The 25,013-nt window shown below is 50.6% G+C and overlaps 3 protein-coding genes across 7 annotated transcripts; 2 read left to right on the top strand and 1 right to left on the bottom strand.

Moving 5' to 3' along the window:
* The first annotated feature begins 932 nt into the window (after window positions 1–932).
* Window positions 933–9,087, top strand: JPH4 (junctophilin 4). Of its 2 annotated transcripts, none has more exons than XM_031955069.1 (6): window positions 933–1,455; window positions 1,940–2,488; window positions 2,808–3,579; window positions 6,333–6,451; window positions 6,996–7,528; window positions 8,748–9,087. In XM_031955069.1, the coding sequence occupies exons 2-6, from the start codon at window positions 2,110–2,112 to the stop codon at window positions 8,829–8,831; spliced, it is 1,887 nt and encodes a 628-aa protein (XP_031810929.1). In that variant the 5' UTR covers window positions 933–1,455; window positions 1,940–2,109; the 3' UTR covers window positions 8,832–9,087. The 2 variants fall into 2 exon arrangements, with proteins under 2 accessions (XP_031810929.1, XP_031810930.1); XM_031955070.1 differs by lacking the exon at window positions 933–1,455 and adding an exon at window positions 1,534–1,749.
* Window positions 9,088–11,273: 2,186 nt separating this feature from the next.
* On the top strand, window positions 11,274–19,708 carry AP1G2 (adaptor related protein complex 1 subunit gamma 2). 3 transcript variants are annotated; one of them, XM_031955066.1, is made up of 22 exons: window positions 11,274–11,380; window positions 11,881–12,085; window positions 13,161–13,285; window positions 13,448–13,589; window positions 13,730–13,826; window positions 14,099–14,175; window positions 14,297–14,392; window positions 14,744–14,824; window positions 14,899–14,997; window positions 15,155–15,210; window positions 15,426–15,539; window positions 15,703–15,843; window positions 15,949–16,003; window positions 16,110–16,232; window positions 17,101–17,190; window positions 17,287–17,414; window positions 17,790–17,894; window positions 18,241–18,364; window positions 18,450–18,585; window positions 18,760–18,923; window positions 19,099–19,197; window positions 19,292–19,708. In XM_031955066.1, exons 2-22 carry the CDS (start codon window positions 11,882–11,884, stop codon window positions 19,391–19,393), a joined length of 2,358 nt encoding a protein of 785 aa, XP_031810926.1. In that variant the 5' UTR covers window positions 11,274–11,380; window position 11,881; the 3' UTR covers window positions 19,394–19,708. The 3 variants fall into 3 exon arrangements, with proteins under 3 accessions (XP_031810926.1, XP_031810927.1, XP_031810928.1); XM_031955067.1 differs by lacking the exon at window positions 11,274–11,380 and adding an exon at window positions 11,556–11,724; XM_031955068.1 differs by lacking the exons at window positions 11,274–11,380; window positions 19,099–19,197; window positions 19,292–19,708 and having other exon boundaries at window positions 11,738–12,085; window positions 18,721–18,785.
* Window positions 18,827–24,220, bottom strand: THTPA (thiamine triphosphatase). Of its 2 annotated transcripts, XM_031955071.1 has the most exons (4): window positions 23,942–24,220; window positions 22,700–23,294; window positions 20,304–20,463; window positions 18,827–19,189 (listed from the first exon to the last, which is right to left on the bottom strand). In XM_031955071.1, the coding sequence occupies exons 2-3, from the start codon at window positions 23,244–23,246 to the stop codon at window positions 20,324–20,326; spliced, it is 687 nt and encodes a 228-aa protein (XP_031810931.1). In that variant the 5' UTR covers window positions 23,247–23,294; window positions 23,942–24,220; the 3' UTR covers window positions 18,827–19,189; window positions 20,304–20,323. The 2 variants fall into 2 exon arrangements, with proteins under 2 accessions (XP_031810931.1, XP_023355163.1); XM_023499395.2 differs by lacking the exon at window positions 18,827–19,189 and having other exon boundaries at window positions 20,021–20,463.
* Between the last annotated feature and the right edge of the window lie 793 nt (window positions 24,221–25,013).

The raw sequence follows: 25,013 nt of genomic DNA, 5'->3' as shown, positions 1-25,013 counted from the left end.
TGCCTTTCTGTTATCTGGTACAGAGAGTATGCATTTGTCTAGGGTTTTTTTTTTCTCTGTTTTGTTTTGTGGGGGAGAGGACCAGAGAAAAAGGAGTCAGGAGGAAAAAGAAGTGGTTCCAGATAAAGATAGTATCTCCATGATAATCCACAAACTCTTTCCCCTCCTGACACCTCTTCTGGGCCCCAGCCCAGCCCACCTCCAGAGGATGTAGCAGCTAATCCTAGAGAAGGCAAGATTCTATGTAGCCGTGAAAGCTCAGGTTTGGACTTCCTCAGAAAAGGGGAGAGAGGAGAGTAGCCCAAGGTGGTCAGGACTTCTGCCTACCTGGGCCTAAGGGATCTCCTTTTATCCCTCCTCAGGAGGAATAATACAGATGCACTGAGGAGCCCCACGCATCCATGAAAGCTTCCTTGATGGGTTTTGCAGAGGGCTCAAAGAGCTAAAATTTTTCTCCTCCCTCCCTCCAGTCTGCGTTCTGGAGAGCTGAAAGGCAAAATAAACCCCTGGTACCCAACCACTCCCAATTCAGCCCCGTCTCTCTGAAATTTGGTCTCTGCTTCTCTCTTCCCGCCCTGCATTGTTTCTCTCCCCAGCCCCGCGCCAAGTCTTCCGTCTCTGTATTTGTTCCTTCATTTCTCCCTCTATCCCTCCCCAGCTCAATCCTGGCCTCCCTTTCCTCTGTTAGCTCCTGTTCCTTACATCTCCTTTGCATTTCTCCCTTGCCTGCTCCTCCCAGCCCCCGCTGGTTTCTGTCTCTCTCCCGCTTCCCCATCTTCTTCTCAGCTTCCCCCCCCCTCCCCTCCTCTCTGCCTGGTCCCACAGCCCTCTCCCCGGGTGGCTCTCCGGCCTGGCACCTCCTGCCTCTCCTTCCCTTGCCCCCTCCCACTCACTGGTGGCATCGGTGCGGGTCTGTCTCTTTCTGTCTCTGCCTCCTCCTTCCCTCCCTCCCACCACAGGCTTCCCTCTTCCCTGCACCTCATACGATCCCCAACCCTCTCCTCTCCTTTCCCTGCCCCTTTAAATCTGCCCGGCCCTGGCCCTGCCTTCCCCGTGATGCTGCGACGGAGCAAACATTGATTTGTGCTGGGATGGGATCGGAATTTTGATTTTTTATCCTCCCCCAGCCATAAGAAGGAAAAAAAACAACTAAAAATAATACCCCCCCTTACGGCTGCCCCCTCCCTCTTCCCGCCCAGTTCTGATTCCAGTCTCCATCAGAGGCAGTTCTTTCCCTACACAATTTCCATCTCCCCCCAGCCCCTGCCCCCGCCCCGCCCCCCCGCCAGCCTGCTCCTCTGTGGCTGGGGAGAGAGGGGAGCCGGTCCCGCTGCTCTGGGCTAGGGGAGCCTCTCCGGAAGAGAGGGGGAGGGGGCCGGCTGGGGCGGGGCGGGGGCAGGGGTCTCCTGCCATGGACGCCGCGCCCGGGGGGCAGTCTGCGCCCCAGTCCACATGGTGAGTAGAACTGGCCCCCCTCCCTGCCTGTCTCCACCCCGTGCCTTTCCCCCGCAGCGCCGCCCCCAGCCCCCCGCCCGTCTCGGCCAGTTGACGGCACCCTCCCCCAGCCGCGCCGCCCCCCCCCCGGGCCGGCTTCAGAGCGACCCCAAAGAGCGATGGGGCGCTAGCAGCAATTGGGGAGGGGCGGAGCGTGGCTTCTGGGAGCTCCCCAGCCTCTTCTCCAAGCGGCCGTCCTCGCCCACCCCTTTAAGGCTGGAGATGAAAATTTTCTCGCTAAAGCTGCGCGAGGGGGTGAGAAGTTCTGGGAGGCGCCGAGGGGCGGCGCGGGGCGGGGGTCCCTGGGGCGGGGGGAGCTCTCGGCGAGGAGGAGCGCGCCCGCGGGGACGTCCCTTGGCTTCGCCGCGCTGCCGGCAGGCTGGGCAGGGGAGGGGCGGAGCGGCGCTCACCCGCTCTCTCTCTCCCTCTCTGTTTCTCCTGGCAGCCGCTCGGGATGAGGGCCCACCCCCGCCTGCCCGTGCCGGGGCGCTCGCGGCCGGCCCCCGTCTGACCCCGGGCCCGCCCGGCACATCCAGGCCCCACGCCCTCGGCCAGGCCCCTGGCCCTCCGGGATGCGCTGAGCCGCGGGGGGCTGAGGCCGCGCCAACTACATGCATGTCCCCCGGGGGCAAGTTCGACTTTGACGATGGCGGCTGCTACGTGGGGGGCTGGGAGGCCGGGCGAGCACATGGCTACGGCGTGTGCACGGGGCCCGGGGCCCAGGGAGAGTACAGCGGGTGCTGGGCGCACGGCTTCGAGTCCCTGGGCGTCTTCGCCGGGCCCGGGGGGCACAGCTACCGGGGCCACTGGCAGCAGGGAAAGCGCCACGGGCTGGGCGTGGAGCAGAAGAGCCGCTGGACCTACCGCGGCGAGTGGATGGGCGGGCTGAAGGGGCCCGCCGGCGTGTGGGAGAGCGCCTCGGGACTGCGCTACGCGGGGCTCTGGAAGGACGGGTTCCAGGACGGCTACGGCACCGAGACCTACTCGGACGGAGGTGCCAGGGCGCGAGCTGGGCCCCCCCGCCTCCCCCGCATGCCTGGCCCGCTCCCCTCCCGCCTCCACCTCGCACCTCCGTGGTCCGCGAGAGCCCGCCTCCCGCCCGGCCGGGCGCGCCGTCTGTCCGGGGGTCTCCCCCCGCCCCGCCCCCAGGGGGTCCCGGCGGGCCTTCCCCCGCAGCCAGCCCTGCCAGGCGGCTGTCCCCGCCCTGACCCGCTCCCCCGCCGCCTCCCCGGTCCTGGGCGCTGGGGCCCCGGGGAGAGAAGGGGCGCGGCCGGGCAGCGCCCCCCGCTCACTCTCCTCTGTCCTCTCCTCAGGGACCTACCAGGGCCAGTGGCAAGCCGGCAAGCGCCACGGCTACGGGGTTCGCCAGAGCGTGCCCTTCCAGCAGGCAGCGCTGCTGAGATCGCCGCGCCGCACCTCCCTGGACTCGGGCCACAGCGACCCCCCCACGCCCCCCATACCCCTGCCCCTTGCTGGCGATGAGGGCGGCAGCCCGGCCTCCGGCTCCAGGGGGGGGTTTGTGCTGGCAGGCCCCGGCGACCCAGACGCAGCCTCCTCCAGAAAACGAACTCCAGGAACGGGGGGCTTCTTCCGCCGCTCGCTGCTGCTGAGCGGGCTCCGGGCCGGCGGGCGCAGGAGCTCCCTGGGCAGCAAGCGGGGCTCCCTGAGGAGCGAGGTGAGCAGCGAGGTGGGCAGCACAGGGCCCCCAGGCTCCGAGGCCGGCGAGCCTCCAGCCCCGGGCCCTCCGGCCCTCATTGAAGGCTCCGCCACCGAGGTGTACGCCGGCGAGTGGAGGGCTGATCGGCGCAGTGGCTATGGAGTGAGCCAGCGTTCCAATGGGCTGCGCTACGAGGGCGAGTGGCTGGGCAACCGCAGGCACGGCTACGGCCGGACCACCCGCCCTGACGGCTCTCGGGAGGAGGGCAAGTATAAACGCAACCGGTTGGTTCGAGGCGGGCGGGTCCGCAGCCTCCTCCCCCTGGCCCTGAGGAGGGGCAAGGTCAAGGAAAAGGTGGACCGAGCCGTAGAAGGTGCCCATCGGGCAGTGAGCGTAGCCCGCCAGCGCCAGGAGATTGCCGCTGCCAGGTAGGGCCCCAAACTGGAGAGCCACCTTAGAGGAGGGGGCGGAACCAGGCCACGGACGCCCAGGAGCCGCAACCAACACAGAGACACTTGAGGGGGAGAGGGGGCTGGAGGGGTGGGCAGAGAAAGGAACAGGCAAGATTAGGAGGAGGGAAAAAAGGTGCAGTTGTGACAAAAAGGAGTGAGAGGAAAACTGATTTAAGCTGAGTAATTCGTGTGTGTGTGCATCTATATTTATATATAGCAGAGGACCCAGATTCAAATTCCAACTACATGAACCTGAGCCTCATCCCCCTAGGCCAGTTTCCTCATCTATGAAATGAGGAGGTTGAATTATATGATTTGTAAGACGAAATTTCTCTAATTTCACAGCCTATGATCCTATAATCCTGTGATTTTTGTTTGAGTTTGAGTCTTCAAGTGTGGGTGCGTTAGCGGGGATGGGTGCATGTGTGTGTGTGGGAGGGTGTATATCTGATACACATAGAATTATGTGTATCTGTGTATATGCATATATGTGAACATACATATATATATATATATATATATACATACACACAAGTATGTTGTAACAGATTCAGAAATGTCAGATTGTTGACATATTCAATGCCATAGATTGTTGAAATAGTCCAAGTTCTTTCTTCTCTTCCCTCAAAACAGCCTCTGAGACTCGAAGCAGCATGGGCCTAAAGAAGGATTGGCCCAGAGCTTAGTTAGTGATTTCCATTTCTAATCACATTCTAGCTTGATAAATCTGACATCATTTCAGACCTGCCCTTAAAATCAAAGCTGGCATACTCATCTGTAAAGGTGTGGCCCAACATTATCCCCTGTACCTCCCTTTAGCCTTTAGATGAGGTCCCTGAAAACTTATGTGCAAAATGACTTCTTATAAATCAAATCATGTTTTCAGCCTTCCAAGAGATCTTGCTGTTTAAAAAGACATATGAAAAATCCTATTAGAAAGTGAAAAATCCTTTTTGGAATTTAAGAATTTTCAAGAATATAACTCCTTAATGTTTTCTGATTCAAATGTTTTGAACTTTGTATATTAGATTTTCTTTTTCATAGGACACACTGAATAGAGTGTGTATTGCATAATATATGAATAAGAATATTGGTGTAGATATAAAGATAAATAATATATGTACACATCCCTATGAGAATGTACAAGTTTTTCTGTATTTGTCATTATGTACCTGTGTTTATACTAGGAGCTCTCTGCTAACATAGAGTCAATATCTTGAGCATTGGCTCCTTACCAATTGTAGAGAAGGCCCGAGGTTGAATAGGGGGATTGAATGGTTCAGGAACAACTGTTCTGTGTTTTTGTATATGGCCAGCAAGGCAGTGGGAAGAGGCTGGCTGGTCTCCCCAGCAACAGGACTGGCAGCTCTGATTGGCTCTTGGATTCCATGGAAACAAGGGAACCTTAGCCGTAGAGTTTCTCCCAGGTAGCCCTAGAAGCCTAGGCCTGAACACTCAGGTTAAGAGCCTGATGCCCAGGACTCTACCATCAAGACTACACACCCAAATCTCATAAGCCACCAAAGATCAGCTTACAAGCAGAATAACCAATGGCAATGCTGTGATAACAGAGCATGGGGGAGGGGATGCACATGAAAATGAGGAGGGGTGGGGAATATAGAGAAAAGATATGTAACAGAAAAAGGCTGTAAGAAAACACATGAGAGAGAATTGCTATAAGATGGTGCGTACCCAGGAAGGGAAATGACAGCAGAGCTCATAGAGAACAAAAAAACAACAAGGGGATACAGTAAAAAGAGACGGTTTGGTAGAATAATAAAGATTTTAACCTGTATGTGACATGAATTCCAGAATGCTGGAAAAGCATGGTTTTTGGAACTAGGAAGGGATGTGATACAAGAAAGAGAGACTGGTATGGTAATAGAAAAGAGACTAAACCAAAGAGAGGAACTTGTAACTATCATGTACTAGTGAAGAGATGGTGAGAAGAAATAGTGAATTTGTGCCGTATGGACAATGTGGGGGTGGGGTGTAGGCAGTGAACAAAACGGCACGGAAAGGACACACTTGCTTCTAAAAATCTTCACAATGTTCTGTAGAGGAAAACTGTGTGATGCGTAGGGAAAAGCATGATGATCGAAGAGAGAAAGGTAGTTGTGGAAAGCACAGAGGGGGTGTGATAATAGAGAAGGGGTGTGATGACACCATTTGAAAAAGGGTGATAATAGCTGGGGGGGGAGAGGTGAGGTCGGGTGATGATAGCAGAAGAAACGGTTCCCCAGCACAGAACAGTGATTTTTTGAGAAGGATGTGCTAATATATGGAGGGATTTCATAATGAGAGGAAGGCTGTAGAGGGATGGACTAACAGAAAAAGAGGAATCCTTTGAGGAACAAGGATTAGTCCAAGAGGCTGGAGATAATAAAGTGTTACTAGAAAAAGGAATTGAGAGAGAAGTGTGACAACAATAAAGTGTACTAACAACTATATCAGAGGTCAGGTATAAGAAGATCAAAGTAAGTTTTGCACTGCAAGTGGAAGGCAGAGAATCTCCTCTAACAGAGAGAAGGATCATGGCAAATTGATTAGTGATTGAATAATTACTTGGAGTGGACTAGGAATAGGACAATGGTGGGAGGATGTGCTGTAAACTGAGTGTCACCACTCAGGACTCACCGTATGAAATTGGGTCATGAGGTAGGAGAGTCATTTGAGAGCTGTGCAGTATTAGGTAGACCCACTAAATACCCTGTCCCTGGTCCTGGCAGGGCCGCAGATGCTCTCTTGAAGGCAGTGGCAGCAAGTAACACAGCAGAAAAAGCTGTAGAGGCAGCTCGAATGGCCAAACTGATGGCCCAGGACCTGCAGCCCATGTTGGATGCACCAGGTGAGATGGGAAGGGCTCTGGGATGGTGGTGGTGGTGGTGTGTCCTAAAGCTCTATCATGGCCTTGACAACCCAGAGAAACAAGGGGTAAGGTTTCAATGGAGGGGGACAGCTAAAGAGAAAAGAGAGGAAAAGAGACATAAGAATCCCTGGAAGAAAATCAGGGGGTGACTATTTTAAGAGTCTTAAATGAGGTCAGTCAATGGAATGAGAATCAGGGTCAGGAAAAGAGAGAGAGGATCATATGAGATAGAATCAACAGGTTTGGGGGATAAGGTGAAATAAGGACCATTTGAAAATAAGGTTAAATTTATTTGAGGTAGGACCAAGGAATCCAGTAGATGATGTCAGGAAAATTTAGAGAACTCAAGAAAAGGGAAGGGAATTTATATAGTGCCTACTATGTATCCGAGACTATGCTAAAGGCTTTACAAATCTCATTTGAAAGATTATGGGGTTAAGCCTAGGAACCAAAGGCTATAACTTCCTCTACCTACCTCCTCAGCATAGATTTGTGACCTCATTCATCATCTCCTTTGTCCCAGGCCGAAGACCCAGGCAGGACTCTGAAGGCACTGATACAGAACTGCCTGACTGTGACAGCCCTGGAGTTTATGAGAATGGACTGACCCCTTCTGAGGGCACACCAGAGCCTCCCAGCAGTCCTGTCTCCCCTTGCCAAACCTGGAGACACCCCACCCACCGTAGTCCTTTGCCCTGTAGGGATGATGGAGGCCACCTCTCTGGCCCCAAATCTTGGCCAGAGGAGTGGGGAGGCCCAAGTGGACCTGGAGAGGAGCTAGCTGGCTATGAGGCTGAGGATGAGGCTGGGGTGCAGGGGCTAGGGGTTTGCAATGGCTCTCCCCTCCTTGGGGGGTCCAGTGACAGTTCTGGAAGTCTTCGAGAAGAAGAAGGAGAGGATGAGGAGTCCTTGCCCCACTCAGAACCTCCCCTAGACCCAGGGCTTGAGCCCACTGTCACCCCCATACTGAGGGGCACATCTGGAAGGACTCTGGAGGCAGAGAACCCGACAGAGGCACCAGAGGAACCTGGTGCCACCGAAGAGCCTGCCCAACGGGTAAGTTATTCTCTTTACTCCATACCTTCAGCCTCTACTCCACCCCAAACCTTCCTATTCTTCCCTTTGAGTCTCATATCTCATATCTAGTCTTTCTTCTCCTGACTTTGGAGACCTAGAGTTAACCTTAGCTTCTTGATTTCTTACCATTTTTTAATCCCCCAATTTTTTAGTATCTTCATTTGAAAAAAGCTTTGCTATATAGAAAGGATCTCTAAGGTCTTTTCCAGAGCTAAATTTATGTTCTTTGAAAGTGGAGGGAGAGGGATGTCAAATGACTTGCCCAAGTTGACACAATGAAGTTCTCAGCAAGAGTTTTTCAGACTCTTCATCCATCTTCTGTTTCTTCTCATGCCTCCCAATATACCTTCCAATTTGTTGACCAGAAATAATAATTAGAAACTTCCTTCCCTGCCATGGTTCCTCCTCCTTCCCAGAAAGCAGCAGGAGAGAAGGAAGGGAAGGGTTTTTCCCAGGACTCCAGTTATTTTCAACCTCCTAGAAACCACATCCTCTACTACCTGCCACATTGGCCTGACCCTACTAAGACCTGGTAAAAAGTTGGGGACACTCAATAGTCAGTAAACATTTATTAAACATCTGCTATGTGCCAGGCACTGGGCTAAGCAGTGATGATACAAACAGAAAAAGAAAAAGACAATCCTTACCCTCAAAGAGTTTATGGTATAATGGGGAGAGATAAAGCATAAAAGGAAATTTAAAAATGGGGTGGAGGGAGAAGATAGCCAACTTTGAGGCATGGTGGAATAAGTCAGCCAGAGAAGGCCCAAAGTAGTGCTGCTAGGTGAAAAAGGAGAGATCCTTAAACAGAGGTTTGGAGTTTGGCTCCATCCTCCAACTGAGGAGGAGAAAGACCAAGATCCCTCAGGACGATGAGGTTATCCAACAATGAGAGTTCTGGGGCATGGTGGAGAAGTCAAAAATGTCCAGAGTAGTGCAGCCAAGTGAGAAATAAGGACTACTGGGGTACACAGATACAGGGATGCTGGAGAAGAGGAGTGTGAGCTGGCAAAGAGAGACAAGATATTGTGCAGAACCTAGAGTTAGTGGTTAATTCTGGCCTTTCTTGGAACCAAAGGGACTTTGGCACTTGAAGCTTTGCCCTCCTCAGACCAGGTCCCATCTTGCTAAATGACTCAGTCTCCAATGGGATAGATAAGTATGTGAATATGACACTCTTTCCCTTTTCTTTTTTCAGGGAGCTGCTAACCCCTTGGTGGTAGGAGCTGTGGCACTACTGGATCTGAGCCTGGCATTCCTGTTCTCCCAGCTCCTCACTTGAGGTCTCTCCCTAGACTATGGCTCTGGTTCCCGTGTCCTCTTCCCTTTGGACCTGCCTTTTCTCTCTCTTCCATCTTTTATCTTCTTTTCTCTACCTTTCCTTTTCTGTTCCCATTTATTACTTTCTGCTCCCTCTTCTTTCTCTTACTTTCTCTCTCTTCTCCCTTATTCTGACTTTATGTATCTTTTTTCTCTCTTTCTCTAGATTGTTTACATATGAAGGGCTCTTCTCTCTCAGAGTTACACTCTGAGAAATACAAATCTAAGTCAGACCATCACCACTCACACCCTCCTAACTTTCCTAGGGATCAAAACTTCAATAGGGAAGAGATGGGGTGAGCACTGAGGGTAAAGGAGGGCACAATATTGAGGTATATGAGCCCTCTCCTACCAGCAAGGTGGAGAGGGGACCTGGAAAAGGGGTGACTGACTGCAGGAGTGGGGCACCAGTGATGCTGCTATGAAGTCACCCCCTAGGTTTCTGCCTCTCCATCCCAGACAACCTGCTTGGACATTTTTAGGATTCTTCCAGTCCCAGAAGTGGGTAACCAATATCCCCTCAAGGAAATGATGTTCCTATGGAGACAAGCAGGACTAATGAATAGAGATGGAGTATATTGGAGGCATCTCTTACCCTATGGCAAGTTATCAAATTTCTAGGCACTGAACTTGGTTTCTGCCTAACTTTGTCCTTCCTTCAGGTAGAGATCTGAAGGGGAGAGCAGGGTGCCTCTAATTCTTACCTCTACCCCAGCCCCAGGGGTGGTGGACAATTGGCAGAACAAAAACACCTGAAAATCCATCCCCCTCCTCCCAAACCTTCACATACCCTTTCCACCTCCACCCCCATAATTTTCCACCACCATCACCATCTATACATGGTCTAGACTTGTTTGTGGCCTTGATAATGTTCTGGAAGGGCCAAGTGAGGCATTCCTACTGTATGGAGTTAGGAGAACCTCTGTCAGTGCTCCATTACCATTGGGGGTGGGGAAGGAAGTGAGGTGGGAAGGACTTCTGGGTGATAGAACTAGATAGAATATGGGGGACTCAAAAGGCAGCCAGTCCCAGGAATCTCAGTTAAGGGCTGAGGATAGAGTTAGGTACCAAAATAAGGATAGGAATTAGAGGAATTAGGGGAATTTAGGATCAAAGTCTAATTCCTATTAGACCTATGATTTTATTGGTTTAGGGAACTCCCGAATGAGTAAATTCCCTCTACCAAAGCAGGCTGGCACCTTCTCTGCAACTTATGGTCTTGGAGAGTTGCCTAGAACACTGAGTGCTTCAGTGACTTGCCCAACGTCACTCTTACTATCTACCACATCAGGTTTCCTCCTCTCTGAGGATCAAAATGGGGACCTATCTCTCTGGGGTCAAAATCCCTTGAAAAAGAAGAAGAACCCTCATGCACAGGAAGCAGGGTGAAAGGTAGAAGTTGAAAGTCCCAGAGAAAGAAGGGTGGGGAACACCAGGTTTGAAGTTGAGCAATCCCTGTTATTGGCCATTTCCCCAGATGACAGGGCCCTTAGCCAGGGGGTGGGTGTGAGATGCCCAGGATCTGTCCTTCATGGCTGAAGGCCTCTCCCTGCCCCTGCATGAGGCAGAGAGGCAAGCTGCTCATTATCCCCATTCCCCAAAGAATGTCCATGCTTGGGAATGCCCCCCATGCCCCTCTTCTTTTTTTTCCTGGCCAGCCTATTTTCTACCTGGCCCACTTCCCTCTTAAGACTTTACTTCAAATTTCTACTTTGTGGGATTTGGGATCGAAGTCAAACATCTCGGCTCACACCAAGTCTTGCAGGAAAAAAAAAAATAAATTTAACAAAAAATATATTAATAAAAAAGTTTTAAAAAGGGGGGGCAGTCATATCCTTTGAGGTGTGAGAGATTCAGATCTTTTGACCCCAAGACTTCTTTGCTCTACCCTTGGTCAGTTTTCATGCTCTAAGAGTAAGGTCTTATGGAGAGAAAATTGGGGGTGAGGGATTGAACCCACAAATGGCGGGGGGGGGGGGTAAGCTGGTGACTCCCAGCTCTAAAGGCTGCCCTTGCTCCATCACGATCATTGAGTTTTCCCTCTGTTCCATCTGCTCACTTCAGAGCCAAATGCATGAAATATGACTGGGGGATGGGTCCTGCTGATACTATTTGCGCTTTTTTGTTTATATAAATTTATAATTTCTATAACTCGTCAAGATTTGCAAAGAGCTTTACAAATACTATCTCATTTGACCCTCACAACCACCTTGGGAGATGAGGGCTGTTATCTCCATCTCACAGAAGAAGAAGCCGAGACAAGTCGCGGTTAAGGGACCTGCCTGGGGCCGCACAGCTAGTTCGCCTTTGCTTTTGGTTTTTCCGCGGTGGACTCGGGTCATCGGGACTCCAGGCCTCCCAGACACAGAACCCTGAAGGCCGGGATGGGCCGGGGAGAGGCTGAGGTGGGGCGGGGAAGGGGCAGGCCCAGTCGGGAGCCGCCCCTGACCGATCTGGGACCAGGAAGCCCGCACCGAAGCCGAGCGCCCCCGAGACCCAGGCTAGGGAGAGGTGGGTGGGCTCTCGGGCGTGCGCGCACGCGCGCGGGCACGCCAGTCTGGGAGCGGGAGATCGCGAGCATCTCTGAGGCGGGAGGGACTGCAGGGCTGCAGGCCCCGCGAAGCACGGAGTGTGTGGGAAGGGGGGGGGGAGAACAGGTGGCTGGAGCGGAGATGCAGAAGGCCGGGGCAGGGCGGGGTGGAGAAATGGGGCGAGGCTCCACACACGCGTACTTGGGGCATAGGGAGAAGGGTGGGGCTCAAGGGATGCGCAGGCCTACAGAAGAAAGCGAGACGAGGAAGGGCGCATGCGCGGTGAGGAAAGCCTGCAAGAGGGGCGGAGCCAGAAACCCGCAGGTAGAGGGGGGTGGGCAGGATTCCGGCCTTGTGGGTGGTGGGCGACGGGGGAGCCCGGCGGGCGGGGCGCGGGCGGGGCTAAAGAGGTCCCTGTCTCGAGGCCCGCCCGCCCTTGTTGAGCGCCTGCGGACCCGCAGCCCTACCCCGCCCTGCCAGGATGGTGCTGCCGTCCCTGAAGCTGCCGGAGTTGATCCAGGAGATCCGCGGGGCCAAGACTCAGGCCCAGGAGCGGGAGGTCATCCAGAAGGAGTGTGCCCACATCCGGGCCGCCTTCCGCGAGGGCGACGCCCCCCAGCGCCACCGCCAGCTTGCCAAACTCCTCTACGTCCACATGCTGGGCTACCCCGCCCACTTTGGACAGGTATTCAGCCGGGGCACGGCGCTCAGGCAGGAGCTGTCTTCCCCTTCCACCTCTCCCAGGTTCTCCCTGCTGTGCCGAGCAAAGCTCATCCTTCCTGGCGATCCCTCGAGGAGCGCCCCCCACACACACAGCCCCCCCCCCAGAAGCATAGCCATTGCAAGCTGGTGACCCTCAGTCTGTCCCCTGCTGCCCAGACCCTAAGATTTTCCAGGATCCCCCTACACACAGTCTCTGCCCTCCATCCGAAGCGTGCCCATTGCAGCCTCATCTCCCTTACTGTCAATCCATGGCAGTAGGCTAAGACCAGCAACCCCAATGTATCTTTCACATGAAAGTCGTTACTAAACTAATTATATGAAACTGTGATCCTAACATACTTACAACTGGAACCATTGATTTAACAGCCTACCACCTATATCAGTAAAAATGAAATCAGTTTACCTTACCTTCAGAATCCTATTTCTTGCTCATCTTTCAGCCATTTCGGTTAAAAAAAAAAAAAAAAGCCATTTGTGGAAAGAAAAAATTTTAAATCCCCCTCCAAAATTCTCAGTACTTTGGAGTACTCAACTCCAGCTGTCTCCTGCTGCCAAATCCCAAGATTTCCCAGGAATCTCTTTTTTATTCACAGCCGACTCACATCCTTAAGAGGAATAGGTTATTTCAGCTAAAACCCATCCCTTGGATTGCCTATTTTATTTCATTAATTGAACTAAAATCGAGCATGTGAATAAGATCCCCACAATATCTCCTCTGTAGATCCCAAGAACCTCCTCCTTTCACATATGTAAACACACATCAATAAAATGTCTTTCATATGTCTTATCCATCCCAGGATAAGGCCTTTCCAGGCCTTGATACTGGAACCTAAGATTCATAGCTAGTGAAACTCATATTAAAAGTAAGGGCACATTTCCACTTCCTGTCCCATTTTGGCACTATTCTACTTCTCCCACATTGAACAGTCACCCATAGAGGGTTAATTTTAATGATAGGAAGGAAGGTACAGAGGTTTCAATATCTTTGGTTCTTCTCATTCTTCCTTCTGGTTTGCATCCTTTCCTCCCCCCTATAGATGGAGTGCCTGAAGCTGATTGCATCACCCCGATTCACAGACAAAAGGGTGGGCTACCTGGGGGCAATGTTGCTGCTGGATGAGAGACAGGATGCCCACCTACTCATAACCAACAGCATTAAAAAGTGAGGGGGTTGGGGAAAACAAAATATATTGGGGGAATCTGGAGGCTTCTCAATCTAGCCGGGGAGGTGGACCCGATGGGAAACATCTAACAAAAGTGCTTCCTGATCTGGGAGGGAAGAACTAAATAACTAGGACATTCCCCAATCTTGGTGACCCTTCAGTGACCTGAGCCAAGGGACCCAACCAGTGCAGGGGTTGGCACTGTGTACCCTAAGCACCATGGGCTCAGCAGAGATGTGCCGAGATCTGGCCAATGAAGTAGAAAGGCTGCTGTTGAGGCCCAGTCCTTACATCAGAAAGAAGGTAAGTAGGGATGGAAGGAACTCGTGCATTTACCTTCAAGAAATTTTCCCTTAGAGCTCTTTTTATTCCTTTCTGCTCCCAAATCTGGGCTGGATATTGCTGTGCACTTATAATGGCTTCTTCCCTCCCCCACACCCCAGGCAGTGCTGGCTGCAGTGCACATGATCCGGAAGGTCCCAGAGCTCTCCGACATCTTTCTCCCTCCCTGTACCCAGCTGCTGCGTGAACGACACCATGGTAAGAACTCCCTCCCTCAGGGAGTTCCCTTCATCTCAGTGTTAATAGGATCATCTGAACTGCCACTCTCCCTTCCTACACTGTTCTGTCTCCTTTTTCAACTTTGGATATGGGTCATAGAGCAATTTGTATGACATGGTCCAGGGTACAGAAGTGAAAGGTGAGGGTCATTATCCCCCAAGTAAAACAAGTTAGCAGATGGATTTAAAATTGGCTTTCCTCTGACTCCATTTGACTTAATTTCCTTCCTTGCTTTCTCTCCTTGAAACCAGGTATCCTGATAGGAACAATCACATTGATCACAGAACTATGTGAACGAAGCCCTGCTGCCCTCCCACATTTCCGACAGGTGGGTCACGAGTCAGGAGCCTCACAAGGGAGAAGAGTACAAAGTAGTGATAGTAAAAGGGTTTGAATAGGGAGATGCAGGATTCTCATGCCCCTATATGAAATTCTTTTCTCATCCCCAGGTAGTACCCCAGCTGGTACAGATCCTTCGGATCCTGGTGATGTCAGGATATTCAGCAGAGCATAGCGTGGCTGGGATCAGCGACCCTTTCCTTCAGGTGGGAACCAGACCCTGGCATCATAACCTCTCTCCCCTGTTCCTATTGTATCTGGAGAACCAGTTAATGACTACTCTGAAAGAGTGGGGTTCTGGTCATGTTGTGGGCATTAGGAACACAGGGAGGTTAGGCTCACAGCAGCCTCTATTTATGACAAGCCATTCTAGGATCCTAAAAGTAGATTAGGTTTATTTTAAAGGGAAAAGGGTGACAAGTCCCATTTTGTTTTTCCCCAGTCCTTCTAACCCTTGAAGGAGAGGGTGACCATTTATCTCGTTGTTCTCCTTAATACTAACTTTTGCTTAATCCTTTAAATTCTATGCCTTTTTATTTTGATTCCTTCACCCCAAGGTTAAGATATTGAGACTACTTCGGATCTTAGGCCGAAACCATGAAGAAAGCAGTGAGGCCATGAATGACATGCTGGCCCAGGTAAGTTTGGTGAGAGATAGGGTAGGTGGAAACCTGAGTTAGGGATGGTGCTGACTTCAAATTCACCCATTCAGGTGGCCACCAACACAGACACAAGTCGGAATGCTGGCAATGCAGTCTTATATGAGACAGTGCTCACCATTGTGGACATCCCTTCTGCCTCTGGCCTGCGGGTACTGTGTGGGACTCCCCTTTTATTACTGTCATGCCTGTTGGCCTTTTTCTGGTCCCAAGTGGTGTTCATCTTCACCTACCGGCACTCTCCAGTTCCCCCATGCTATGAATCCCATGTGGTAGCAACACTCTCTCCCTCACTCCCCTTTACACCAGGTTCTTGCTGTGAACATCCTTGGCCGCTTCCTGCTCAACAGTGACAAGAATATCAGGTAATAAGCACCTGATCGTCTCAGGCTGTCTAACTGGTGCCTGGTCCTCTACCCATCTAGCCTCCCTTCAGAATCAGGCTGCCCATTAGTACCTACCCTCACATTGGCTCCTGTCCCAAGGAGACTGGTTTGGGGAGGGTGTCTATGGAAGTGATTGACTGGAGTCAGTTCCAGGAAAGTATGATGGTTATCCCTTGCTACTCCCTTACCACCAGGTATGTGGCCTTGACCTCTCTGCTTCAACTGGTACAGTCAGATCACAGCGCTGTACAGAGGCATCGGCCCACTGTGGTGGAGTGTCTGAAGGACCCTGATGCCTCCCTTAGTCGGTGAGTAGCGCTCCGGGAAGGAGGATTAGGCAGAGTAGAACATTCATCTGGGGTGACTAGGATGAGGCTAGAAGAGGGAACTGGACATAAGGAATTAGTAACAGAAACCAGAGTTTGGGGACCTTGATTTGTTTGTTTTAATATTCTCTGTTTATTTTGCTAGGCGGGCACTAGAATTGAGCTTGGCTCTTGTGAATAGTTCTAATATTCGGTCCATGACCCAGGAGCTACAAGGTTTCCTGGAGTCCTGCCCTGCAGATCTTCGGGCAGATTGTGCATCCGGCATCCTGCTGGCTGCAGAGAGGTGAGAAGTGCTCAGGTCATGGGAGATGCAGAGTGGTCCCTCCATTACTCCTCCCCTTGGGTAGGAAATGTAGAGAATAACCATGTTCTATTTTTTACTCCCTAGGTTTGCCCCAACAAAGCGCTGGCATATAGATACTATAATGCAAGTGCTGACCACAGTAAGAACAGTGGGCTGGAGGGCTGGTGAAGGGTTGGGGGAAGGAGGTAATCCTGAAGGAAAAAGTTAGATATTAGGCTAACTCACTGACTTGTCTCCCTCTGCAGGCAGGTGCTCACGTGCGAGATGATGCAGTGGCCAACTTAACTCAATTGATTGGAGGGGCAGAGGAACTTCATGCTTACTCTGTTTGTCAGCTGTACAATGCCCTAGCTGCAGACATTTCCCAGGTAACCCCTTTTCTCACTCTACCCCTTTCCCTAAGACTATCCAGTCATTTCCTTGGTTCATTCATTAAGAATGTATTCCCTTGCCCCATTTTTCTATTCATACCCTCAGCGGGTGAGTGAATAAAGAAATGAATGAAAAAGCCTTTATTAAATGCTTTTCACACACTGCAAATACAAAGAGAAAATCCAGGCAGTCCCAGCTCTGAAGGCGCTCAGCTTCTAATAGGAAGACATAGCACATATAGCAGAGGTGTCAGCAAGCTAGCTTGTAAGGCTCAGAGTTTGATAGGATGCAGATGGCAAGGCCCAACGGACTCCCTAGATATCTTTCTCTCCTCAAATAGCAGAATGTAAAACTTGATGGGAGGAGCCTTAGAGATCATTTAGTCCTCATTTTGCAGATAAGGAAAGGGAAGACCAGAGATAAAGTGATTTTCCCCAGAGCTCATGATTTGAACTCAAGTCTTTGGATTCTAATTCACTGCCCTTTCCATCACACTTCTGCTAACCCCCTCCATCAACTTCATCCTTGTCCATCTCAGTAGAATGGCTGAGTCATTGACTTTTCCCCTCAAAATAAAAAGCTGCATTTACCTTTGCAAGTGGCCAGGCCCCCCTACCTTCCCTATGTCCCAAAGCTCTCTATTCATTTAGATATTGCAGCTCTCCCTCTTGACCACTAGAGGCCACTGGGAGTTCAGGGGAAAAGGCTGCCACTCCAGTGTGCCAGCCCTAAAGCCCCTAATTACCATTTGCTCTAAGGCCCTTCTTTCACTTTCCCGGTTTCCCCAAACATGGGGCCCAGGGCTGAGGATCAGGCGAGAGAGGAGCCCATGTGGTGACTTGGTTTTGTCCTCTCTTCACGCAGCAACCTCTGGTACAAGTAGCTGCCTGGTGTATTGGGGAATATGGGGATCTTTTGCTGTCTGGAAGCTGTGAGGAGGCTGAACCCCTGCAGGTGAGGCTAAACAAAGAGTTAATGGAAGGGAGAAGTTGCCCACTGGGGTACAAAACTGGAGTCATCCCTTCAGCAACCTCTTCTCTCCTCTTTTAGGTTCAGGAAGAAGAAGTGCTAACACTGCTAGAGAAGGTGTTGCAATCCCACTTATCCTTGCCGGCTACCCGGGGTTATGCCCTCACTGCCCTTATGAAGCTCAGCACCAGGATCCAAGGAGACAACAAGTGAGAAAGGCACCTCTAGCATTCTTCTGGGGTTCCACTAGGCCCTGCCTTTCTTCCTGCCTCCTTTCTTGAAGTTGATTGGCATAGAATTTTTTTCCCCCTAGGACAAATGGGGTTAAGTGACTTGCCCAGGGTCACACAGCTAGGAAGTGTTACGTGTCTGAGGCCAGATTTGAACTCAGATCCTCCTGACTTCAGGGCTGGTGCTCTAACCACTGCCCCACCTAGCTGCCCCAATTGGCATAGAATTTTAAGACTCCCTCAGACAGTCTTTTCCCCTCCCCTCTCACTTCTGGGGCTGATGGGTGGGTGATGATTAGACTTCTAGCCACTACTACCTTCTCTCTTCTCCACATGGCCCATCATATGCTCCAGCCGCATCCGACAAATAGTATCCATCTATGGAAGTTGCTTGGATATAGAGCTACAACAGAGGGCTGTGGAATACAATGCTTTGTTCCGGAAGTATGACCATATGAGGTACAACAATCTGTCCCCAGAGTTCCCCCTGCCATGCTCCCCAGCATTCTTTTAGTGATGCACCCAGAAAGTCCTTCCCAATACTTCCATTGTCCTCCCCCCCCACACACACAAATTTTGAGTGATAGTTCTTGGCCCTTCCAGACAACAGTTCTTTGAATGCAAAGACAACACTGATATACCCACTGTAAAACAAGCGCTCATTGTTTTTCTCACAGTCATGACTGTTTTTCACTGAACTAGCTTTTCTCTAAACTGGTCCCCATTATGTACCATTAGTCCAAAAGGAAGGTGTTAGTCGGGGACAGACCTGGGAGCCAGAATGCTTGGGTTGTGTTCCCTTCAGACCAGCAATCTTGGAGAAGATGCCTCTTGTGGAACATGGTGGACCCCAAGATGATGAGGCAGGAGAAGGCAAAGAAGAGCCTTGGAATCCAAACAGAGAGAGCCAGTCTCCCACTAAGACCCCGGTGAGGAGATCAAAAATACTAGAGCCAGGAGAATGTAATTCTACTTCCCCTACCTCATACTGATCTTTTTCTTTGGTCTCCCCAGACTGCAAACCTTTTAGACCTCTTGGATCTCCTGAATGGTGCCAGTGGGGATGCCCAGCCACCTCCCGCTTTGGATCTAACACCAGGAGGCTCCTTATTACACCTGCTGGATCTTCCTTCCACTACTCCTTCCCTAGGTAAGTTATTGGCACAAGGGGAGTGCTATAGAGGTATGTAGTCCCACACAGCTGTATAGCAGAGTTTATCTGGAGCTTGCAGAATTTTCTCTCCCTCATTCTCTTCTATTTCTCTACTTTGCATGACCATTCCAGACTCCTAAAGCTGAGCTCTTCTCTATAACCCGACTTTAGCACCCATCCCAGGTCTAAAGGTGTTTGACCGAGAAGGACTACAGATAAATCTGTCTTTTGTTCGTCCCCCTGAGATACCTGCCCTGCTTCTGATTACTGCAACTGCAAGCAACACCTCCAAGAGTGATGTCACCCATTTTGTGTGTCAGGCCGCCGTGCCCAAGGTTAATAATACTAGACGAGGTTTTAGTGGGAGAATTAAGAGCTTAAAGGAAAAGGGAAAGGTGCAGACTTGGGTGGAAAATGGTACATGGGGAGACAGGTACAATTGCATGAACAAGGGCCTGCTGAAACTGAAAGGTCTACCTTACTTTGCTTTCCTCCCAATCCCTTGGCCAGAGTTTCCAACTGCAGCTGCAGATACCCAGTGGAGACACAGTTCCAGCTCAGGGAGGCCCTCCCATCACACAGGTCCTCAGAGTCCTCAATCCTAACAAGGTGAGAACCAGGAATCCTTATGGTTAAGGGAAGCCATGGAGAATTGGAGGAGCAAAAAGAGTCAATCACTGTCCCTTTGTTTTCTCCTTCCTAGGCCCCTTTGCGGATGAGACTGAAACTCACATACAACCACTTTGGACAGTCAGTACAAGAGATCTTTGAGGTGAAGGACTTCCCCCCAGACACATGGCAATGATGAGACAGATGTGCTTCCTTAGCCTTGAGCAGGAAGTCCCAGCCTCTCCAGAAAGGCCCTAGACCACCTAGGAGCAGGTGGGGCTTGAAGTCACTCTTCCCTAGGGCTACCAGTAGGTGGCAATCTGCTTCCATGATTCCCTATTGCAGACACAGATTGGGTTATGGGGGCTCAGATCTCCCCCTTGGCCATGAAGGATTACAATAAACTTGGGAGAAAAAAGCCATGTCTAGGTCTGTTCTGGGGACAATGCCCTCAAAAACAACAGCAAAGAATGGAGCCTCACAAGAACAAAGTTTCTACCCCTGAGCCTTGGGAACAGTCCAAAAACAGAAATCTTTCTTTGTCCCAAACTACAGGACAGAAATTTACCTCAAAAACTCACACAAGACCCAATTTACCGTCATGGGTCAAAGGAGGACACAACTATCGGTGAAATCAGAATATTGGTTTTTCTGGCAGATGCTCCCATCTCTTTTCTCTTCATCAACACTCCCATCTACCCCAGTCAGGGAAATCCCTACTGCTTGCCCTCATCTCTAACTCAGCTGTAAGGCGGTTAGGAGCCGCTGGCAGAATCAATGGCATCGACCAAGGGGGGGCCGGCGAGGGATTTTCCTGTGCTTAACTACTGATCACGGCTAAGTGGAAATCCTATAAACACGAGCGGAAATCAATGGAGGCTGCTTAGCAGCTGGGGGAGAGGGGCAGCCCACAGATTGCATCTGACGGATGAAGGAAAGGAGGTGAGCAGGGAGGAGGCAGTGGGGTAGGTAAGAGAAAGCAAAGGAAGTAGAGATGGCAGAAGGATTGAAAGGGAGAGAACAAGAGGAAGGGTGGGGAATTGAAGGATGGGCCTCACTAACCCTTTCTTTCCCCACTCCCCAGCCCCCAAACAAATGACACCTACTCATCCCATGTCGTAGCTATTTAATTCTCTATGGCTGCAGACCCTTGTTGTTCATCATTTTTCTCTGTGGCCACTTCTAGCAGGCGCTGGTAATCCTGAGGCCTAAAGCGCTTCAGGTATACAATCAGTTTGCCAGGTGTTTGCTCCTGTTGTGACACACCTATAAGCAAAAGGGTAGAAAAAGGTTAAGCAAGGTCCTCTTTACTTTTCCTATAAGAAAGCATGAGAAATCAAATAATTCTCACCCTGTTCCATTTCCTGAGCCACACAGCAAGCCCTGAAGCTATTTTCTAGCTAGCATAAGCCCCTGAGCTCTAACCTCAAGCTCCTACCTCCCTTGCCTTATAAGTATTCCGTGACATACATAGAATAGTCCCTCTCAACTCCTGGGGCTTCCCCCTCCTTCATCTTTGAAAGGCAGGTCAAGACAGGCTATTCTGGACTGCAGTTCTTGCCCCAATTGCCAGAGACAGACAAAAATATGTGAAGGTAAATAATAAATATATTCTTTCTGCTTATCCAATGGGTGATAGAAAAGGCCTTATAGCAACTGGCTCATTTCAGTTATTGCTTCTGTCCTCTGATAAAGATTAAAGCCCTTCTAGAGAAGGCCAGAGCTCATTGGCTTGGTAATGAGGCAGGGCCACAAATATACACAGATGTAAACCCAAGAATGAAGAAGGATAACCCACTAGAAAGGTAGAGCTATAGCTATAGGCAGGGTTATTCATAATTCCACACCGGCCTGGAACAGCTTATACTACGTAAAGCAAGGGAGACTTCTAGTACTATTAGACACAAACTGAGAACAGAGGCTATATGTGTTTCTTTGTATTTCCCATAGTTGCACATATGGCTCATATCTGTTTAAATGCATGGAATGGACTACTGAGTATCCTCTCTAGACTGGGATAGGACACAATAGGCTATATATAGCTTGTTACCCCCTAGAGATGAACAGAAATCTTTGTGTAGAAAAACACAGCATAAGTTAAATAAGAAAGTAAAGGAGAGATCTTTGGCAAAAGGTATTCTGACATAATAGAGGCTCTTAATGCCTTTTTATCAATCCTCTTACCAAGGGGGATAAAGAGGGACTCTAAATCTTTATCACAGATATAACATGTCCAGATCTTCCTTTCAGTTATAAAGACAAAACAAGTGATAATACCGCCCAGCATTTCCCAAACTAGTTTGACCACAGAATTTTTGGATTTGAAATTTATCCACAGAGCTGTAGAGATGTGAGAGATTGCCTGGTCCAAATTTCCTTCATTTTACAGATAAAAGTAACAAGCCCAGAAAGAAGTGATATGACCAAGATGTCACAGGAAATAAAACTGGAACTCTACCTTTGGAATATTCTTCCCACCACATCACACCTCTTTCCGTAAGGGATCCAGTTTTCTAAGCTGAGGCTATTTCTGCTAAACCATACTTGAGTGAAAAAGCACATTGGCCTGGCCATTTTCTGTCTCTATTCATATGAGCCTTGTTTTCTTGTCCAAAGTAAAGGAGATAGCCTAGATCCACATTCTTGACTGAACCCATAAATGGCACTTATAGGGCTGGACTATCCCCAAGAATAAAGGAAGAAGTGGGTGAAATAGTAGAACAAAATAAGCCAATTCTCAAACCCAGAAATTGTCATATAAGTATTTGACATACATTTGTTTAAGGGTAAATATTACTATTATGGACATTGCCAAGAAAATACTAACTCATGTCACATGGAGTACCAAGAGTCTATGTAATTTAGGAAAAAATGACAATAATGACTAAAATGTAATTTGAGAAATGACAAACTAATGTTGAGTAAAAAAACAAGCATCTGGGAATGAAGGCAGCAAATGGATAGATAGTAATGATGGTCATGTATTTAGAAATGGAGAAGTAGGATTGAAGAACAGATACTAATAAATTTGGTTAACTTAAGAGGGAGTCAAAGAGGGGCAGAATAGAGGGCTGGATACAATCGGAAGGGGACACATGCAAATGACGTGCACAGAATGTGAGACTCAGGACAACTGAGAATTCCAAGAAATGAGAGGAAATACAGATTCTGCCAGAGCTGCTAATAAATGGAAAAGGAAGAATTAGATAACCCTATTTTAGACAGATCGGGAATGGACAACTAGACGTACAGGGGAGACAGAGACCACCTCTGAAGTCAGGAGGACCAGAGTTGGGATCCAGCCTCAGATATCTAGCACTCACAAGCTGTGTGACCCTGGACATGTCACTTAACCCCAACTGCCTCACCTAGATAGACAGAACAGGAATCTGGATCCTCACTGCACCCTGTCACAGAGGAAGTCCTAGAACACCTTCTTGCTAATAACTCAGTCCAACCCTGGTGACGGGGAAAGGAGAAACAAAGTCGAGTGCCCCCTCACCAAGCAAGGAGCTGAGACTGTGGATCTTCTCCAGGGCTTTGGGCACCTCCGCCTCTTCTCGAACTAGGGCCTCCACTTCGCCCACCGCGTAGCCAAAGTCTGCCGTGTCCAGGTCCACCGTAAGCGGCTCTTCTTCATCACCGGCTCCAGAGAGCGCCAGCTTCCAGACGCTGCGCTCCGTGACAAAACTGGCCACTTCCTGCAGCTCCAGCGGGGCCAGCGTCTCCGACACGCTCTCAGCGGCCAGCCCCGCAGTCGCCAGCCTCTCACACAACCGCGCTGCTATGGCGGCCTCGGCCGTGAGCTCCAGGTACTCGGTGTGCGAGCCGGTGTTGCCGCCCGCCGCGGGGCACTTGAGTTCCCATCCGCTCCCTTCCCGGTGCCGCAGCCAGTGGTCGGCCTTCATAAGCGTAAGCTCTCGAGTGTCATAGTAGCTATCTCGAAAAGAGACCCGGCTCTCCTGGGTGCCGCCCAGCTCCTTCAACCGATCCTCGATTCCGGGTCTGGGGACAAATTTTTGCTCCACCTCAATCCAGGGGTGTGTCATGCCGCCTCTAGCCAGTCAATCCACAGACGCTGATTTAGCCTCCACTATCTGTTAGGGAGAGAGATAAAAAGGCGGCACCGCGAGGTGCAAGGAGGGTCCAACCGAGGCAGCGAGGCAGGTTTCATAGCCGGGTTGTGGTCCCCGCTTTGTGATCGTGGGGATGTCCCCGCCAACAAAACCAGCTGCAGAATCAGGCTCCCGCCAACCATCCCCTCCGCCAGCCTCAACCGCTTAACGCAGGCTCAGCTTCTGAAACATTTCCCACGCTTACAGAAACTTTTATTCCCCAAGCTAACGTAAAAAGCGATTTCTCTCCTAAGTCTGAATTAAACCCTTCCTGCCAGGCGATAATTCACATTTATATGGTGCTTTGAAGAACCAAAAAACCCATTTCTCACAATTCTGTGTTCTAACCACCCCATTTTACAGATGAGAAAACCAAACTCGAGGGGGCCGGGAGTACCCGCCTAGCACCAATCCCACCCCTCTCCATGGACTCCTCCAGAGGAACAGATTTATTTTAGTCACTCCCCAAGTCTAACCCTCTTTCTCGCGCCGCGCCCCCGCCACCTCCCCCGGGGATCTACCCGCCCCGCAGGCCCCGAGGAGGCAGGACAGAGCTTCCTCGCGAAGCATGACGGGAGCCAAACATCACCCCACCCTCCGGCCTCCCGGGCCTCGATCCCCGGCCTCACCCTCGCGCCTCCGGCCCTGCACCCAGATCCAGCGGCCATATTATTTCCTGGCTGGGATGGTGTAGACTGCAGGCCGGATCTGATAGGCCTGCGGGATTGTGAAGGGGGCCGAGTCCCCGGCTGCGAGCCAAAGGAGCGAGACCAAGGTCCCCACGCTCCACCCTTAGTCCCAGCTCGGGTCCAGGGGCGGGCTGGGGTCACTGGGCCTCAGGCGGAGCCGAGGAGCAGTTGAGCCAGGAGCATTGTGGGAGATGTAGTTCGGCAGAGACGCTCCCTCTGCCCCTTCCCCCCCCCACCTCGCCTACACTATCCCGCCTCTCGGTCGCCATGGTGACGGGAAAGCTGCAATTAGGACCATTAGGGTTCCGATTTAATACTGGGCTGGGCGGCTGATGGTGGGAAAAAAGGAGATGGGTTGGAGAGTGGGGGGTTAGGGAAAGAGGGGAGGGAAAGTCCCAGGACTCCCCAGACAACCTCATAGACTCTGCGGCTAAAAAAAATGGGACTGTTCCCTTCCCAACCCCTAAATCCTCCCAGGCACTGCTCTGGGCAGGACCGGTTTGGAGAATAAATGATTGACCTTTCCCCATCACCAGATTTGATTGCAAGTGGATTTGAAATAAAAGCATAACACTACTGGGCTTATACCCCAAGGAGGTACTAAAGAAGGGAAAGGGACCTGTATGTGCACGAATGTTTGTGGCAGCCCTGTTTGAGGTGGCCAGAAACTGGAAACTGAGTGGATGTCCATCAGCTGGAGAATGGCTGAATAAATTGCGGTATATGAATATTATGGAATATTACTGTTCGGTAAGAAATGACCAACAGGATAATTTCAGAAAGGCCTGGAGAGACTTACACTAACTGATGCTGAGTGAAATGAGCAGGACCAGGAGATCATTATATACTTCAACAACAATACTAGATGATGACCAGTTCTGATGGATCAGGCCATCCTCAGCAACGAGATCAACCAAATCATTTCTAATGGAGCAGTAATGAACTGAACTAGCTATGCCCAGAAAAAGAACTCTGGGAGATGACTAAAAACCATTACATTGAATTCCCAATC

This window comes from Sarcophilus harrisii, chromosome 2 (genome assembly GCF_902635505.1).
Source record: "Sarcophilus harrisii chromosome 2, mSarHar1.11, whole genome shotgun sequence".
Lineage (NCBI taxonomy): Eukaryota > Metazoa > Chordata > Mammalia > Dasyuromorphia > Dasyuridae > Sarcophilus > Sarcophilus harrisii.
This window is presented reverse-complemented; position numbering and strand designations above follow the sequence as displayed.

Bases quoted from the DNA above. Each gene is read 5' to 3' on its own strand.
- AP1G2 (XM_031955066.1), top strand. From the start codon at position 11,882: ATGGTGCTGCCGTCCCTGAAGCTGCCGGAGTTGATCCAGGAGATCCGC. The intron at 16,004-16,109 runs GTAAGAACAGTG...CTCCCTCTGCAG, and splicing joins TAATGCAAGTGCTGACCACA to GCAGGTGCTCACGTGCGAGA. The intron at 18,924-19,098 runs GTTAATAATACT...TCCCTTGGCCAG, and splicing joins GTCAGGCCGCCGTGCCCAAG to AGTTTCCAACTGCAGCTGCA.
- JPH4 (XM_031955069.1), top strand. From the start codon at position 2,110: ATGTCCCCCGGGGGCAAGTTCGACTTTGACGATGGCGGCTGCTACGTG. The intron at 2,489-2,807 runs GTGCCAGGGCGC...TCCTCTCCTCAG, and splicing joins CGAGACCTACTCGGACGGAG to GGACCTACCAGGGCCAGTGG. The intron at 6,452-6,995 runs GTGAGATGGGAA...CCTTTGTCCCAG, and splicing joins GCCCATGTTGGATGCACCAG to GCCGAAGACCCAGGCAGGAC.
- THTPA (XM_031955071.1), bottom strand. From the start codon at position 23,246: ATGACACACCCCTGGATTGAGGTGGAGCAAAAATTTGTCCCCAGACCC. The intron at 20,464-22,699 runs GTGAGGGGGCAC...TTTTGCTTATAG, and splicing joins CAGTCTCAGCTCCTTGCTTG to GTGTGTCACAACAGGAGCAA.